The sequence below is a fragment of the Danio rerio genome, chromosome 25 (assembly GCF_049306965.1).
Source record: "Danio rerio strain Tuebingen ecotype United States chromosome 25, GRCz12tu, whole genome shotgun sequence".
In the NCBI taxonomy this organism is placed as follows: domain Eukaryota; kingdom Metazoa; phylum Chordata; class Actinopteri; order Cypriniformes; family Danionidae; genus Danio; species Danio rerio.
In genome coordinates, this window is record NC_133200.1 from 38,827,501 (window position 1) to 38,847,500 (window position 20,000).

General features: G+C 36.0%; 3 protein-coding genes and 1 long non-coding RNA gene across 11 annotated transcripts in view; 1 reads left to right on the plus strand and 3 right to left on the minus strand.

Annotated features, from left to right (window-relative positions):
• Positions 1–3,057, plus strand: part of LOC137489387 (uncharacterized) — a 135,162-nt gene extending 132,105 nt beyond the window's left edge. For both annotated transcript variants that reach the window (XR_012400548.1, XR_012400546.1), the window contains 2 exons: positions 2,593–2,734; positions 2,853–3,057. This is a non-coding gene — a long non-coding RNA (uncharacterized lncRNA). The remainder of the gene's footprint in view (positions 1–2,592; positions 2,735–2,852) is intronic.
• Positions 1–20,000, minus strand: part of mphosph6 (M-phase phosphoprotein 6) — a 365,175-nt gene that overhangs the window by 288,416 nt on the left and 56,759 nt on the right. The gene's annotated exons all lie outside the window — the stretch shown is intronic.
• Positions 1–20,000, minus strand: part of dus2 (dihydrouridine synthase 2) — a 255,375-nt gene that overhangs the window by 55,774 nt on the left and 179,601 nt on the right. The window lies entirely within an intron of this gene.
• LOC110438397 (uncharacterized) overlaps positions 1–20,000 on the minus strand; it is a 140,074-nt gene that overhangs the window by 7,997 nt on the left and 112,077 nt on the right. For 5 of the 7 annotated variants that reach the window (XM_073943421.1, XM_073943422.1, XM_073943423.1 and 2 more), the window contains 2 exons: positions 16,653–16,739; positions 3,152–3,224 (listed from right to left, as the gene is read on the minus strand). In XM_073943421.1, the coding sequence (XP_073799522.1) occupies positions 3,152–3,224; positions 16,653–16,739 (160 nt within the window). Of the gene's footprint in view, positions 1–3,151; positions 3,225–7,907; positions 11,030–16,652; positions 16,740–20,000 lie in introns of those variants that run through there. The other 2 variants (XM_073943426.1, XR_012400545.1) reach the window with 2 other exon arrangements.

Below are 20,000 nucleotides of genomic sequence, written 5' to 3' on the forward strand. Positions count from 1 at the left end.
GGTCTGTTTTTAATACGTAGATTTCTCCGTTAGCTGGGTTTAATTATTGACGATTTGACACGATGCAGGATTGTTTCTTTCTTTAAAACTCATCCGAGAGTTAGCAACAGTTCTGGTAGCCCAAACCTGCTTGTGAGCAGGTTTATTTCATATAAACAGGATTAGATCGGCTCATTTCAAGCAAAAGTAATGCAAAAAGTATGTGCCGAATGCTGATATTTTCTTACAGTAGTAACCTATTAATTATATACACCTGAGAAAATAGTTTTAAAAATGTATATATATACACATTTATTATTTAATAATAAATAGTTAATAATATTTATGTTTATACATATACATTTAAAAAAATATATATATAAATAAAACTTAATAAAGTAAAATATTTTAATTTAAATAAAAGTACAAAACGGGGTGGTTATCCCTAAGGGGATCAAAGAGACATTTATTAATATGGATGTTTAGATACATATGCATACTATTTTAAGGTACTGATCTAGCTAAAGTACACTTTCTGTGTGATAATAGACATGCGCAATATTTGACTGTTTGTTTGTTCTTATAAAGGAATAAGTTATGCAGTCATGAACATGTTTTGACAGCTAATATGACTGTGATTTGATGCTTTGCAAAAGTTGCAATAATTGAAATTCCTTACGCCAGTTAAGATATTAAAACAGGCCTAGGCTACTATAATAAAGAAAATGCGATCTAGAATGTCAAAGTAAATGCTCTTGTCACATGAAAGTGTAAAGCCTGCAGCCCACAGCAAAGGTGGAAAGTTATATCATTATTAATAAACTGTTTACTGCGAATTTGATATAATTTAGCTCACATGAATAATTGAATATTAATCAGATGATGTCATTACGCTGCTGTTCCGTCAGCCAATCGTTGCATTGCTGATCATGATTTCGAGGATGGATAGATCTGTCATTTACAACACACGCAGAGATCTCAGATCAGTTCATCCAGACATTCTACACTGCAAAAATGCTTTTCTTATTTAGATTTTTTGTCTTGTTTTAAGTACAAATATCTAAAAATTCTTAAATCAAGGAGCATTTTCTAGACAAGCAAAACATATTGTCTTGCTTTGAGAAATAATATGCCAATATTAAGTGAGTCTTTCCTTAAAACAAGCATAATAATCTGCCAGTGGGGTAAGCAAAATATTCTGTTTTTTCCTTTTGACATAAGATTATTTTGCTTGTTTTAAGGAAAAGCTCACTTAATATTAGCATATTATTTCTCAAAACAAGACTATATGTTTGCTTGTCTAGAAAATGGTTCTTAATTTGAGAATTTTTAGATATTTGCACTCGAAACAAGACAAAAAATCTAAGTAAGGAAAGTATTTTTTGCAGTGTAATCTGATTCGTGTTTTAAAAACCAAATTAACCAGAGATCAGTTATCAAGATCAAAGATCCAGGATCTGCCAAGTCATTTTAGATCATTTAAGCGAGCTACGAACAACAGACCCCTGAACTATTATAGTAGGATGCATCGTTTGGCAAAGGAACGATGTAGAGATGTCATTTTTCCTTTGGGCTTTTAATCAAATGTCATTTTCCTTGCATATTTCCCAAAGTTGGTTGTGCCACATAACGTTACAATGCCGAAATATTGAATATTTTAACTAAGAAGTGTTTATCCTTACTACACTGTTTATATGCAGTGATTATCGTCAACTTTTAAAGCCTTGTGTACTGTTCAAATCTACTCGCCTTTGGTTATGTTGGGGGCTGTTTTTGCCCCATTGACTTCCATTATAATCACATTTTATGATTGCAAAGCCGTGACAGCATATAAGCATGCATTCTTGACTGTCGGTGGTTTCCCTCATGAGAAAAAGTAAGGTAATTTTTACAGTTGGGCATCAGTTGTCAGCATTAACCCCTTAGCTAGGCCTGTGCAAACACGGTTCTGGCCTTTATATGGAGTAAAACAGCAGATTATAGTGTGTGTGCAGAAATACACTGTGTTCTGAGAGCTGAGCTGCTTATTTTGCTTTGTTACAGTCTGTCTGAGAAAATCTAGAGTGCAAAGCTCTCGCACACAATGCTCCATATAAAAGCCAGAAATTAAGCTCTTCTTTTTTTGCACTGCATCTGATGATTAACCGTAAAAATCACAAATCTGCCCTCTTCCCAACAGAGAAACCCAGCAACAATGCATGATTAAATGCTGACATGGCTTTTCCTTCAATTAATGTGGTTAAAATGGAAGTCAATGGGGCAAAAACAGCCCCCAACATAACCAAAGGGTAATACATTTCTCCAGTCAAAATAAGATGTCACCAAACTCCATTTGCTGAAAGTTGTGCCCAAATCACACAAGGGTTAATGTCATCATGATACAGAAGCTGTATTTGATTGGATGAGAACAAATGTAGGCGGGGCTTTGATTGGTTTGTTAGTTGTCTGTGTTTTGTGTGCTCTTGCTCTCTCTCTGTCAGTATTTATAAGGGTCACGCCCTCTGGATTCCTATTCGTCTGCGTAGATGTCAATCATAATTAACCTTCAGTACCAATCATGCCTTCCTTCACTGTTTTGTTTTGTATTCCATAACACTTTCTTCTGTTTTCTAGATCCCTGATCCACTGTTTCTGAATTTTCTTGGGAATTTGAGGATAGTGGAGATGTCCTGTGACCTACAGCCTGCAACACGCAGAATAAAAAAAAAAAACTAATAGACATCCGAATAGTAGCAAGAGCTACTTTTGTTTTATTGTATGTACTGCTTGTAATTCTCTTTTCCCTCAAATGTATTTGGCTCTGTCGTGTAAATTTGGATGTCTTTCACATTTGTAATGAAAACAGTGTTGTTGTTTTGGTTTCTTGCCAACAGCCGTCACTAGCTAAATGATCCATTTTTGCTCTAAAGTCACAACACTATTGGTGGACTTTGTGTGAGTGACAGGATGATCCCACCCTCAAGCCAATCAGAACACCAATCAGAGAACAGCTGCTGTTGAAGAGGGAGGGGAGGCTAACAAGTGATTTACCCAAAATAAAGTCCTGCACAGATAAATCATGAATAACACCACACTCCACTACAATTATGACCTTTTTTATGAATTGAGACTGTGTTTGGCCATGCAGAGACCGGTTTCTTTAATCCAGAGTATCCTCTGAGAATCAGCTTACTGTAGTTATTGATGAGGAGCTGGAGGACCTGCTCATGTCCGTGGATTGAAGCCAGATGAAGCGGTGTGTAGCCCTGCAAACACACACATGTACGCAAAATACGTCACTTCACAAATATACGCACAAATACACTCACACAAAAACACACACACACACAAAGATATAAACATACACAAAGATATATAAGCATACACCCCTATACAAAAACACAAAGATATACACCCACAAATACAAACATATACAAACATACACAAACACAAAGATATATAAACATTCACCCATATACACAAAACACACAAACTTACACCCATAAACACAAAGTTTTACACACACAAACACAAAAATATTTATAGAAAATATATACAAACACAAAGATATACAAACATATACAAATAAACATACACTCATAAACATAAACACAAAGATATACAAACACACACCCACAAACACAAAAATATACAAACACACACATATACAAACATTCACCCACACACACACAGATATACAAACACACCTACAAACACACAGATATACAAACATTCACCCACCCACACACACACATATACAAACATTCACCCACAAACACACACATACACAAACATTTACCCACAAACACACAGATATACAAACACACACCTACAAACACACAGATATACAAACATTCACCCACACACACAAACACACATATACAAACATTCACCCACACACACACAGATATACAAACATTCACCCACACACACATACACAAACATTTACCCAAACACACAGATATACAAACACACACCTACAAACACAAAGATATACAAACACACACCCGCAAACACACACATATACAAACATTCACCCACAAACACAAAGATATACAAACACACACCTACAAACACAAAGATATACAAACATTCACCCACAAACACAAAGATACACACATATACACAAACACACACACAGATATACAAACATTCACCCACAAATACACATATACAAACATTCACCCACAAACACAAAGATATACAAACACACACCTACAAACACAAAGATATACAAACATTCACCCAAACACACAAAGATATACAAACATTCACCCAAACACACAAAGATATACAAACACACACCTACAAACACAAAGATATACAAACATTCACCCAAACACACAAAGATATACAAACATTCACCCAAACACACAAAGATATACAAACATTCACCCAAACACACAAAGATATACAAACATTCACCCACACACACACATATACAAACATTCACCCACACACACATATACAAACACACACCCACAAACACAAAGATATACAAACACACACCCACAAACACAAAGATATACAAACACACACCCACAAACACAAAGATACACACATATACACAAACACACACACAGATATACAAACATTCACCCACAAATACACAGATATACAAACACACACCTGCAAACACACACCTAAAAACACAAAGATATACAAACATTCACCCACACACACACATATACAAACATTCACCCACAAACACACAGATATACAAACACACACCTACAAACACAAAGATATACAAACATTCACCCACAAACACAAAGATACACACATATACACAAACACACACACAAACATACACCCACATACACAAGCACTCAAACACAAGTACACACCCAAAGACACATGTACACAAACATACCCAAACAAACACACACATAAGCACGCACACAAAGATACAGAAACATGCATAACACACACATACACACACAAATGCAAACATACATCCACATGCACATCCACCCAAAGACACATGCACACAAACTTACACCCACATACACAAGCACACAGAAAGAAACACAAACATGCAAAAAAAACACATAGATATTTACAAACATACACATGCAAATCTCCACAAATACGCACTTACACACACACACACACAAATATATTAGTTCACCCAAAAAACAACATACACGAGTATACACATACACACACAACCAACACCATGCACAAGTATAGACACACACACAAATACACTCACCCGGATACACAAACATACACCCACATACATGTGCACAAGTTTACACAAACACACACATACATACATACATACATACATACATACATACATACATACATACATACATACATACATACATACATACATACATACATACATACATACATACATACATACATACATACATACATATATATATATATATATATATATATATATATATATATATATATACATATACATATATATATATATATATACATACACATACATACATATATATATATACATTTACAAACATACACATGCAAATCTCCACAAATACGCACTTACACACACACACACACAAATATATTAGTTCACCCAAAAAACAACATACACCAGTATACACATACACACACAACCAACACCATGCACAAGTATAGACACACATACATAGTATATACATATATACATATACACACACACAAGCATACACCCAAAAACATGCACACAAACACACAGAAAGATATATAAACTGACACCACATACACACAACTTAACTCAAATATACACCAATACACAAACATACACAGCCAAAGACACAAAAACAAACCCACACACAAACATTTACACAGACACATGCACACAAACACACACGAATATACACAAGCACACACAAAAACAAATATACAAGCGCACACACACAAAGAAACAAATACATACACCCTCCTGCACGCAAAAACATACACAAGCATACACACCCAAAGACACTTTCACACATATACACTCACAAAGATGCAAACACACACACACAGGTCAGAGTACATCCAGAGATGTGGATCTCTACACATTGTCCATCATCATCTGAATGAATGTGATCAGTGTTGTCAGACATATAGAAATGACAGCGACTCTTGTTCTCTGTCAGTGCATCATGAGAGACTATTAAAAACAGCTGGACGTCATTTCACAGCCACTGCGTGCCACCGTCGCCATCGTAGTGCATTTCTCCGCTTAAGCAGAGCGCGAGACCCGCTGTGACGACGGAACGCTAGCGCATTAACACCAGAGCCAAAGCCTCGGCAGGATCCGTCAGTCACAAACAGCTGCTTTCTGAGGAACATTAGCGCTCGGCGGGAGCTTCATCATGCTTCACATCATCACTCTTTCTGTCTGTTTGTTTTACAGTTAGCATTGGATTGCTCACGACGCTGATGAGCCGTGTGATTGCGGAGGAAGAGAGAAGCATGAGCGATCATATTATCAACATTAAATGAACTTAACACTGATAATGACTTTTGAACAAAAAAAATCTGCAGAATGAAGGAAAAGTCTCAACTAAAAACTTGAAATAATATAATAATTATTTAACTTGAGGTTTGCAATGCAAAGCCAATTAGATCAACTTTGTATGGTAAACGAAGCAGGTCTCATGCAATATATCTACAAAAAGACAGAAAATATGACAACACAAACTGTATTGTTTAACTATATAAATGACTGTTGTAGGTTTGAGATGTGTGTAATGAATTGGAGACACGCACTTAATGGCTGCATACAGCGCCGTCTGCTGTTAAAAACTAGCCTAGAGCACCACCCGCTGTTAAAAACTGGTCTTGAGCGCCATCTGCTGTAGAAAAAACTAGTCTAGAGCACTGTCTGCTGTTAATAAAAGAGTCTAGAGCATCATCTGATGTTAAAAACTAGCCCTAGAGATCTGTCTGCTGTTAAAACTAGCCTAGAACGCCATATGCTGTTAAACTCTAGCCTAGAGCGCCTTCTGCTGTACAAAAAAAAAAAAAAGCCTAGAGCACCATCTGCTGTTAACAACTACCCTAGAGCGCCCTCTGCTGTTTAAAACTAGCCTAGAGCACCTTCTGTTGTTATAAACTAGTCTAGAGCACCATCCATGGTTTAAAACTAGCCTAGAGTGCCGACTGCCGTAGAAAAAACTAGTCTAGAGCACCATCAGCTGTTAATAAACAAGTCAAGAGCACAGTCTATTATTAAAAACTAGCCTAGAGCGCCGTCTGCTGTTAAAAACTAGAGATAGAACGCCATCTGCTGTAAACAAAATAGCCTAGAGCACAGTCTACTATTAATAAAAACAGCTGTTAAATCTAGTCTAGAGCACCATCTGCTGTTAAAAAACTAGCCTAGGGCACTATCCGCTGTTAAAAACTAGCCTAGATCGCCGTCTGCTGTATAAAAAAATATCCTAGAGCACCAGCTGCTGTTAATAAACTAGCCTAGAGCACCGTGTGCGGTTAAAAACTAGCCCAGAGCGCCGTCTGCTGTTAAAAACTAGCCAAGAGCCCCATCTGCTGTTAAAAACTAACCTAGAATGATATCTGCTATTAAAAGCTGGCCTACAGTGCCATCTGCTGTTAAAAACTAGCCTAAAGCGCCATCTGCTGTTAATAAACTAGCCTAGAGCATCATCTGCTGTTAAACTCTAGCCTAGAGCGGCATCTGCTGTTAAACTCTAGTCTAAAGCGTCGTCTGCTCTAAAACCCACCTAGAATGCCATCTGCTATTAAAAGCTAGCCTACAGTGCTATTTGCTGTAAAAACTAGCATGGAGCGCCATCTGCTGTTAAAAACTAGCCTAGAGCATCATCTGAATGATATAGTATCTTATTAATATGAACGCTCGAACCCACACAATGACATTGTTCACGTTCATAACCTGAATCATAGACTCATGACTGTAGGTTAATGGTCAATGCTTTTGGCCTCTCGAGTCAGGTTTGTGTTGTTTTTTTTTTGAGCGACTGAAACACTACTGTCATCTGGTGTCAATATTCATATTTCCTAAGCCAGGTGGCCTAAAACCACCGGCGTTTAGTGATTAGCACAGTGTAGCGTGGTTGCTAACAGCTTAGTCTCATCCTGATTCTGTGGCCTTAAAGGTTAAAGTGGACGTCCCTCTGCTCGACTCCTCATTACTACACGAGTCCTAGCGCTGACATTTGAGGAAAGGTCACAAACTCTTTGATGCGTCAGGATAAGTGAAGGCCTGGAGAGACGTCCGGGTTGCATAGGAGCCAATGGAGATCAAGGTGAGTTTAGTTTAACGAGATTGACTGACAAATCCAGACACACAAACACCGCTAATATAGCACCTGCCATTCACTGAACTGAATGCTAAACAGACCACTTACAAATAATGTTCTAGCATGTAGCAAGGTTATTAGCATGCTCTTAAGACTTATCATATTGTTAAAGATTGTTTACATCACTAGCATGTTGTTATGTTTCAACGACAGTCAAATGATGCATCAACACAGTCATAATGAGTCTATAATTCAGGATATGAATGTTAAAATAAATACATTTATGTAAGTTTTATCATCTTGCTAAGGTTTTAGCATGCTGCTAACATTTTTAGCACAGATGCTATGATGTTTTAATATTTTGTTGGCATCTTTTACCATGTTGCTAACATGAATTTGCATGTTAATGAAACATGTCAGCCCTATGTTATAATCCTGCTTGTGTTAACATGTTACTAGCATGAATCCACGTTACAAACACGCTTAACACCATCACTAGCATGAATTAGCAGAAGTTGACATGTTTCATAAAGGAGATTCATTCACAAATGCATCGCTCCCTCCCTCCCAACTATACGTAATGTAAGTGGGATATTTAAGTTGAAACTGACGTATATAAGTCGAAATTGTGCAATATTTAAGTTGGAATTGTGCGATATTTAAGTGTAAATTGTGATATTGAAATCAGAAATGTGCGATATTTAAGTTGTAATTGTGCAATATTTAAGTCTGAATTGTACGATATTTAAGTGTAAATTGTGCGATATTTAAGTCAGAATTGTGCGATATTTAAGTGTAAATTGTGCAATTTTTAAGTGTAATTTGTGCGATATTTAAGTCGGAATTGTGTGATATAAGTCGGAATTGTGTGATATAAGTCGGAATTGTGCGATATTTAAGTGTAATTTGTGCGATATTTAAGTTGAAATTGTGCGATATTTAAGTGTAAAAGTGCGATATTTAAGTCGGAATTGTGCGATATTTAACTTAAAACTGTGCAATATTTAAGTGTAAATAGTTCGATATTTAACTTGAAATTGTGAGATATTTCAGTCGAAATTGTGAGATATTTAAGTCGGAATTGTACGATCTTTAAGTGTAAATTGTGCGATATTCAAGTCGGAATTGTGCGATATTTGAGTCGGAATTGTGTGATATTTAAGTGTAAATTGTGCAATATTTAGGTCGTAATTGTGCAATATTTAAGTTGGAATTGTGTGATATTTAAGTGTAAATTGTGTGATATTTAAGTCGGAATTATGCGATATTTAAGTGTAAATTGTGCGATATTTAAGTCGTAATTGTGCGATATTTAAGTCGGAATTATGCGATATTTAACTTGAAATTGTGCAATATTTAAGTGTAAACTGTACGATATTTAAGTCGGAATAGTGCGATATTTAAGTCAGAACTGTGCGATATTTAAGTCAGAACTGTGCGATATTTAAGTCAGAACTGTGCGATATTTAAGTCGGAATTGTGTGATATTTAAGTCGGAATTGTGTGATATTTAAGTCGGAATTGTGCGATATTTAACTTAAAACTGTGCAATATTTAAGTGTAAATAGTTCGATATTTAACTTGAAATTGTGAGATATTTCAGTCGAAATTGTGAGATATTTAAGTCGGAATTGTACGATCTTTAAGTGTAAATTGTGCGATATTCAAGTCGGAATTGTGCGATATTTGAGTCGGAATTGTGTGATATTTAAGTGTAAATTGTGCAATATTTAGGTCGTAATTGTGCAATATTTAAGTTGGAATTGTGTGATATTTAAGTGTAAATTGTGTGATATTTAAGTCGGAATTATGCGATATTTAAGTGTAAATTGTGCGATATTTAAGTCGTAATTGTGCGATATTTAAGTCGGAATTATGCGATATTTAACTTGAAATTGTGCAATATTTAAGTGTAAACTGTACGATATTTAAGTCGAAATTGTGCAATATTTAAGTGTAAATTGTGCGATATTTAAGTCGGAATAGTGCGATATTTAAGTCAGAACTGTGCGATATTTAAGTCGGAATTGTGTGATATTTAAGTCGGAATTGTGTGATATTTAAGTCGGAATTGTACGATATTTAAGTCGGAATTGTGTGATATTTAAGTCGGAATTGTGCGATATTCAAGCGTAAATTGTGCGATATTTAAGCATCACTAGCATGAATTAGCAGAAGTTGACATGTTTCATAACGGATATTCATTCACAAATGAACCGCTCACTCCCTCCTAACTATACCAAACGTGAGTTTGCCCTAACAGGTGAAAAAAAGCTGAAAACAGACTCACCCCCTTCAGGAAGACAACAGAGACCAGCAGAGCTCATCATTAGCAGAAAAACAGACGGTTTTAGAGAGAAAATTAGCAGAAACACAACAGAAGTCTAAACTACAGATCTGCTTCTCAAGCTAGCGCATGTGAAGCATCAAGGTGAGGGAGACAGAAATGATTACGCTGACCTTCTATTATATCATGTTTAATGGGAATATATACAGTATATTGGGGATAATCCACTGTAAAACCCAACAGTCAGCTCATTAAAAGAAATGAGTGTCGTTAACTCAAAATGTACTGAAAGTTAGTTCTACTCATTTGTGAAGAGTTTTGACCTCAGTGTTGAAGGTAATGAGTTAATTAAATACCTCATTACTTCAACTTAAATGGAGTAACCTCACAGTACTCATGAGGATTAGCTTTTGAACTTAAATGGTTTGTTGGTCAATGGTCAAATGGTTCGAGTTACTTTACTTTTTGGGTTTTACAGTGTGTGTAATACTTGATTTATATGCAAACTGGACCAAACTAAGATGTGCTGGATCAAATGAAGTGTACTTACATGCTAGAAGGCCAGGGAAAGGTGTCGGTATTGCAATGAAAAAAGAAACACAAATAATCAATAATAATAATTCTAGCACTTATACAGCGCTTTTCTGGGTGCTGAAAGCACTTTACACAGTGGGGGGGAATCTCCTCATCCACCACCAGTGTGCAGCATCCACCTGGATGATGTGACGACAGACATATTGCACCAGACCGCACACCACACACTCTCATCATTCTGGCATTTAGCAAATGTAAATCATTTAGGTAATCCTAACGGACCTAAAATAGTAAACGTTTAGTCTGATTTATGTTTATGTTCTTTTCTTTGTGTTTGTAAACTTCTGGTTTCAACTGTAAAAAAATAAATAAATAAATAAAATTCACACAATAAACTAGTTATAATTAGGGCCAGACAGAATCTGCAGACATTTTTTGCTATTTCTAGGGAGAATTTAGTAAAAAATCAGCAGATTTTGCAAGTACCATAACTAAAAATTTATATATAAAATAAATAAAAAATACTTTAACTTTTATTTAATGTTTAAGGTCATTCCACACTCAAGTCTAAAATGTTCAAATGTTTTTTGTTTTTTTTGTAAACATGCAAAAAATCTATGACGTAAACAAACGTTGCACACTGAGTCCGATGCGTATAAATCAATCCATTACGAAAAAACTCAAAACATTTCGCAGTCAGTTAAAGCAGTGATACTGTACGTTCTACTCTTCTCTCCAAAGTAGAAACAGGAAGAGGAACAGGCTGCATAATGTGTTCAACCAATAAGGAGAGTTCAGCTCATTATCAAAGAGCTGCGCTGGACTATCCCAAAGTCTATTTCAGGAAATGAGTGGACATTTGATTCATTGCTTGTGATACTTCACACATTCACATACGTAAACAAATCCTAAACAGAGACTGGCATATCATATGACATTATAGTAGAAGGCGGCCGCGATGACGTATCAAAGCAACAAACCGAAAGCGGAGCACGCTTTCTATCATAATGTCTATGAGCAGTTCGTCAAATGTATGAAGACACACACCTGAGGCCGAATTTATTTTTAGTGTGTGAAAACAACAAACGATAATTTCGGATTCAGCATACAGTAACCTTAACAATGCAAATCCAATTAGATCAACGACATCGAAGCAAGTCTCTCATATAATATATCTACTATAAGAAGGAACTATTACTTTATAAACTGTAAACAAATTATATACGACACTTTCATTAGTCAATAATATTATCGAAATTGATGAAAAAACACACATTAACACAAGTGAATGAACAGACTCAATGATGGGCTACAAAGCGGCGGGTTTCAGTGCACACAGATTCCACACGGGCCAAGTCCTAATGTAACAAAGACGTCCAGGAGAAGACGAGCAGGAAAATGAGGCGCAGAAGAATCTCTGGCCTCATGTGTTTGCGAGTCAGATCCTGACGGCGCTCATGGATTATTGATTTTTTGATTTGATTTCTGCCCAGAGGAGCCTGAGCTTGAAGAGCACCATTAGCCCCATAACGATTAGAGAGCAAAAGTTAATTATGTAATTATGAAGGCAATAAGCAGTGAGCGCGCGCTCGACTGTGATCCTGAAGCTTGAGACATTAGGAACAGGAGATTAGCGGACAGAAACACATTCACTCATCCAAAGTCTTATTTAATTTATTTATAAAGTCTGGCCTGTGATTCTTACTTAAGACACACGTGCATCAAGGGTTATTTCAAATGTTTGAAACTCTTATTATTGTTATCATTATTATCATTGTGTAAAGTTGGTTAAGGAAACGTTTCTAAATAATTCTGTGAAATTTCTAAAAGAAGCAGTGAAGAAGATTACAAACAACAACAGAAAATGATTGTTTGGACAATAAAGTCAGCAGATTATTGGTATTCGTTATTCAATAAATGTACGGTGTGTGCTATCAAGACAACAGCAATAATAATATTAGCATAGCCGGCAGCTAGCTCTCTGCAACTCTCACATGGTCGCCCACCGAAGCCAAGCAGGGCTGCGTCCGGTCACTAGCTGGATGGGAGATCACACGGGAAAGCTAGGTTGCTGCCGGATGTGGTGTTAGTGAGACCAGCAGTGTGTCCTAACACCCCGGTATAGTGAATATACTGCTCAGTGAGCAGATGAGACGTTAATCTTAGGTTATGACTCTCCGTGGTCGTTAAAAATCCCAGGATGTTAGCTTAATGCTAACCCTAACCCTTCAAAAAAATCATCATGCAATATTTATCATGCAATATTTAATTCTAAAAATGCAATATTTAAGTCGGAATTGTGCAATATTTAAGTTAAAAATTGTGCGATATTTAATTCGGAACTGTGCGATATTTAAGTCGGAATTCTGCAGATTTTTAGCCCATCATTGATCGTTTATTTGTGTAAATGTGTGTGAACTTATATTTATTCAGTTTTTAAATTCATTTCAGTATAATTATTGACTAATATGAAAATATTCATGATTCATTCACAATAGTTTGTAAAGTAATATTTTCTTTCATTTAGTAGAAATATTATACGAGAGACTTGCTTTGTTTACCAAATAAAGTGGATCTAATTGGATTTGTTAAAGTTAAAGGTATTATTTTTTTACCTCATATATGAAGTTTTTAGTTATGATACTCCCAAAATAATTCTGCATAAATCCGCAGATTTTTAACAAAATTTCTCAGCAGAAATAACAAAAAATGTCCGCAGATTCTGTCTGGCCCTACTTATAGTTCAGATTTGATTATATCTCACAGTCGTCAGGATTTGCTCAATGTGAGCATCTCTGATACAGGAAATTATAATATTCATGAGGTGAGTTGACTGCCGGACGCTCGGAATATCGCGAATAAATAAATAAACATGAGGTAATGTTTATGCAAACAGAGGAGGTGATGCGTCCACAAATAAACTCCTCTCACCACTCTGCTTCTGTGCACAGGTGACACTGCATGGAAAAATGCGTAGCGTTTCTTTACAAAAATCACAGCACCACCTAGTGACCTGGCAATCACAATGATTATTATTAGTTTAATGGTTATGTGTGAACATTGTCGTTTCTACACTAAACCATACCTGCCAACATTTGGTTCATAAAATCCGGGAGGTTTTATCCGGGGCTGCGCTCGAAGTGAAGGCCGGGGCCCAGGGGGGTGGGGGGTTGTTGCACGTAGTGAATGGGGGAGGGGGGGTTGGGTGCGCGAAGTGAAGAGCGTGGGGGGGTTTGGGGGGTTGTTGGTGCGCGTAGTAAATGTTGGTTGGTTGGGGGTTGGGTGGGGTGTTGTGTGCGTGAAGTGAAGAGCGGGGGAAAAATGCGCGCGAAATGAAGAGCGAGGAACCAAATAGCTAGATGGACTGTACCAAAAAGCTGAGGAGTGGGGGTGGAACTCCGGGAGTTTTCTGTTAGACAGTACAATACGGGAGATGGGTCTGAAATACGGGACACTCCCTGGAAAAACAGGAGTGTTGGCAGATATGCACTAAACTTGTGACTGTGTGAGATTTAAATTTAATACAGTCAAACTTGTGCAATATTTAAGTCTTAAATGCAAAACATTTAATTCCGAATTGTGCAATATTTAAGTGTAAATTGTACAATATTTTAGTCTAAATGGTGCGATATTTATGTTCAATATTTATGTCAGAATCTTGTGATATGCGAGTTTGAATGGTGCGATATTTAAGTCAGAATTACACGATATTAAAGTCAGAATCTTGCAACATTTAAGTCTGAATCTTGCCATATTTAAGTCAGAGTTGTGCAATATTTATGTCAGAATCTTGTGATATTAAAGTCTGAATCATGGGTTATTTAACTCAGAATTGTGCAATATTTCAGTCTGAATTGTGCGATATTTAAGTCGGAATTGTGCGATATTTAAGTCGGAATTGTGCGATATTTAAGTCAGAATTGTAAGATATTTAAGTCGGAATTGTGTGATATTTAAGTCGGAATTGTGCGATATTTAAGTCAGAATTGTACAATATTCAAGTCGGAATTGTGCGATATTTAAGTCGGAATTGTGCGATATTCAAGTCTGAATTGTGCAATATTTAAGACTAAATTGTGCAATATTTAAGTTGGAATTGTTCAATATTTAAGTCTAAATTGTGCAATATTTAAGTTGGAATTGTTCAATATTTAAGTCTAAATTGTGCGATGTTTAAGTTGGAATTGTGCGATATTTAAGTCAGAATTGTGCGATATTCAAGTCAGAATTGTACGATATTTAAGTCTGAATAGTGCAATATTTAAGTCAGAATTGTACGATATTCAAGTCGGAATTGTGCGATATTTAAGTCGGAATTGTGCGATATTCAAGTCGGAATTGTGCGATATTTAAGTCGGAATTGTGCGATATTCAAGTCTGAATTGTGCAATATTTAAGACTAAATTGTGCAATATTTAAGTTGGAATTGTTCAATATTTAAGTCTAAATTGTGCAATATTTAAGTTGGAATTGTTCAATATTTAAGTCTAAATTGTGCGATGTTTAAGTTGGAATTGTGCGATATTTAAGTCAGAATTGTGCGATATTCAAGTCAGAATTGTACGATATTTAAGTCTGAATAGTGCAATATTTAAGTCAGAATTGTACGATATTCAAGTCGGAATTGTGCGATATTTAAGTCGGAATTGTGCGATATTTAAGTCTGAATTGTGCAATATTTAAGACTAAATTGTGCAATATTTAAGTTGGAATTGTTCAATATTTAAGTCTAAATTGTGCGATGTTTAAGTTGGAATTGTGCGATATTTAAGTCAGAATTGTGCGATATTCAAGTCAGAATTGTACGATATTTAAGTCTGAATAGTGCAATATTTAAGTCAGAATTGTACGATATTCAAGTCGGAATTGTGCGATATTTAAGTCGGAATTGTGCGATATTTAAGTCTGAATTGTGCAATATTTAAGTTGGAATTGTTCAATATTTAAGTCTAAATTGTGCAATATTTAAGTTGGAATTGTTCAATATTTAAGTCTAAGTTGTGCGATGTTTAAGTTGGAATTGTGCGATATTCAAGTCAGAATTGTACGATATTTAAGTCTGAATAGTGCAATATTTAAGTCTGAATTGTGCGATATTTAAGTTGGAATTGTACAATATAAGTCAGAATTGTGCGATAGTTAAGTCAGAATTGTACGATATTTAAGTGTAAATTGTGTGATATTTAAGTCGGAATTGTGCGATATTTAAGTCGGAATTGTGCGATATTTAACTCAGAATTGTTTGATATTTAACTCAGAATTGTACGATATTTAAGTCGGAATATTTTTTTCTGAAATTTTTTACAATGTAAAATGTTTTATTTTATTTGATCTAAAATATAAATAGGTAAAGTTTTTGCACCATCTTGTATTTTGTAATTACTGCAGTTTTAACGCTAATTTCTCTCAATCTGGATAAGAACTAATTTTAATAAGTAACACTATTGCGGTGATACTAAAATAATCGTCTGATAAGGACTCGAGTTAAAATGTGTAATTACATGTAAACACACATGATGTGGTCAGCGTGAGCAGGTTCAACAGCACAGAGTGTGTTTATATACTGTATGTGTGTGTGTGTGTGTGTGTGTGTGTGTGTGTTGTGTCTCCAGCAGAGGTGTAAATGTGAGTGTGAGTCTCACTGCTCTCTGGTTAATGTCGGCCCCGCGCCGTGCCATCATGTCCACCGTCTCCACGCGACCTTGCTTCGCTGCCCAGTGGAGCGCCGTCTGCAGCACACACATACAAACATATACACACATTAACACACACAAACTAATACAAACACAGCACTGTCAATCACACCGCTGACAGCTTCAGTCTAAGCAGCATGTCACAGTTATACGTGTTTCTTATATATGTACAGTATGAAACATAAAAATACCGCATAAAACCTAAAAAATATCACATTTAGTATTTTATAATACCACATTTGAATATATATGAACTTTCCTTCTGTTACTTAAGATGTTTGGTGATGTTTTTACTTTAATGGTTGTGTGTGAACATTGTCGTCACACTAAACTTGTGACTGTGCAAGACTTTTTTTCTAGTTTATTTTAGTGTGAATTGTGCACGATTGAAGGGTGAATTGTGCAATATTTAAGTTGAACGTGTGATATTTAATTCTGAAACATGAAATATTTAAGTCGAACTGTGGGATATTTAAGTTGGAATTGTGTAATATTTAAGTTGAACTTGTGCGATTTTTAAATCTGAATCGTGCAATATTTAAGTCGAAACCGTGCAATATTTAGGTCTGAATTGTGTGATATATAATTCTGGATCTTGCGATATTTAATTCTAAAAATGCTATATTTAATTAGAAATAATGCGATATTTAAATTGGAATTTAAGTGTAAATTGTGCGTTATTTAAGTCTGAATTGTGCGATATTTAAGAAATGTTCGATATTTAAGTCGGAATTGTGTGATATATAATTCTGAATCATGCGATATTTAATTCTGAATAATGCAATATTTAAATTGGAACTGTGCGATATTTAGGTTGGAATTGTGTTATATTTAAGTCGTAATTGTGCAATATTTAATTCAAAATTGCAATATTTAAGTGTAAATTGTGCGATATTTAAGTCTGAATTGTGTAATATTTAAGTTGGAATTGTGTGAAATTTAAGTGTGAATTGTGCGATATTTAAGTCTGAAATGTCTAATATTTAAGTGTAAATTGTGCGATATTTAAGTCTGAATTGTCCAATATTTAAGTGTAAATTGTGCGATATTTAAGTCTGAATTGTCCAATATTTAAGTGTGAATTGTTCGATATTTAAGTCGGAATTGTGCGATAGTCCAATTTGTAATTGTGTGATATTAGGTAGAAATTGTGGAATATTTTATTTCATAATTTTGCGACATTAAGTCAGAGTTGTGTGTTATTTTAATTCATAATTGTACGATATTAAGCCAGAATCATGCAATATCTTAATTCGTAATTGTGCAGTATTTAAATATGGAAAAATTATTATACAATATATTGTCTATATTCACTGTGTGTGTGTGTTTATTAAAATAAATTTAGCTAACTATAATACCCCCGACATATTATAAACAGCTGAAATAAAGTCATAAGTTAATAACAAACTGGAGAAACTCATATGGGACACAGTAATGAAGACTATATTTGATATCATTTGTCTTTTCTAAACATTTATCTCTTGTAAGCCAAATGATGGTTCAGCATACTTACGAACTTCAGGTGCGAGTGAAGAGTGTTTTTGTTATTTACGGTGCGTGTCAGCGTTTCCCGGAGCGAGACGGAGAGAGAAAGCAGAACACAACATGAGTAATAGGATAACAGCACTCTTTTGGGCCTGGTCTCTCTCCATAGTGTCCATTGAGCGTCTCACACCGGTGTGTTTGAGCAAAAGCTCAGGCTGTTTCTCCACATTCAGCGCAGCGCCGCATCAAAGCCGGAGCCCAACGCTTTTGTCAAACGCGCCGCCCCGATTCCCAGTTTATCTGCTCCAGATCACCAGCAGACTTTGACCTATCCTGAGCCGATTAGCCGAATGCTTGATTTCAGCCTCACAGAAACTATAGCAACCTGTAATCTGCACATCCAAACGCTGCATGTGTGTGTGTGTGTGTGTGTGTGTGTGTGTTCGAGTTGGAGCTGAACTTTTCCTCATAAACCACAGCTTCACACAGGTGTTGGTTTTGGTGGTTTATGAGGACTCTGCATTAATGTAACGCTGAATCTTAACGTGAGATTCCAGCAACAAGCATTGGAGCCTTTTCACATTTCCAGGTTTCTCAGCAGTGAAGTCGTCACCATTTGGTAAATTTAGATATTAATTTAATATTAATTTACATTAAATTGAATTATTTGCTGAAATAAGGAAAAATAACTCCACTGTGGTCCTATCAAGACTTTCAGAAGAAGGAAGATAATAGTGTCACATCCATAACGCTAGAACTGTATGGCACAGTGTGTCTGATAATATTTGTACTTCTCCAGAAAGTCTTATTTATTTTATTTCAGCTAGAATGAAAGCAGGTTTTCTATTATGATTAGAAATGTGTTGAAAAAATGATCAGTTAAACAGAAATTGGGGGGAAAAATAAACAGGGGGGCTAATAATTCTGACTTCAACTGTTTATATATATATATTAGGGATGCCAAAGTTCTCAATATAATACTGAACTGTACGGTGCGACCTCCACGGTTCAATACGCGCTTGTGAATTGCGTTTAAATATTTTGTGCGTGTTATACCTCCCTGAACTGACTGTGTGTGCCTCTAAATCCATGAGCTGAGATGAGGAAACTCCTCCCCGTGAGTAAATATCCAATCACTGTGCTCTAAAGTTAGGGGGCGCTTGACCATCATTCCACACTTTAACATGGCGAGCACCGGTGAAGTGAGGCTGAGGCAACAGTACGAGGCAGCGCCGGCGAAGTGAGACAACAAAACGAGGAATCGCCAGCGTCTTTCGAATCTGCGGTGTGAGGACATTTCAGTTTTGCCGGTAAGTATAATGCCAATAAAAGAAAAACCGGTGGACAAAAACTAACTGTGTGCAAGCATTGCTTTACACGCATAACCATGACTGCACATCTGCAGCGCATCACCCAGCAATATCACTGTCTGAAGCAGGAGAGCAGAGAAGGTAATAAAGTCCTCCAAACAGCAACAATCCCTCACTGAATCCTGCAGCAGACATAGCCAACTGGTTCAGAGAGACACATAAAATAAGAAGGGCAGTGCGGCTGTTTACTGCTGAAGATTTGCAGCCGTTTTGGGTGATTGGAGATGTGGGCTTCTGTCATCTTATAAAAGCACTCGATCCATGTTACAGACTACAGTCTGGCATGTTTACAACACCGAGATAATTAAGATGGTTTATTTATGTTTACTGAAGTACAAATATGTTTATTTGAAATGGCCAATTTACCTTTAACTCCACATGTGTGCTTATTTTCAAAGTGGAGGATTTTATGTGTTCCCCAGTTTGTACATGGGCTACCAGC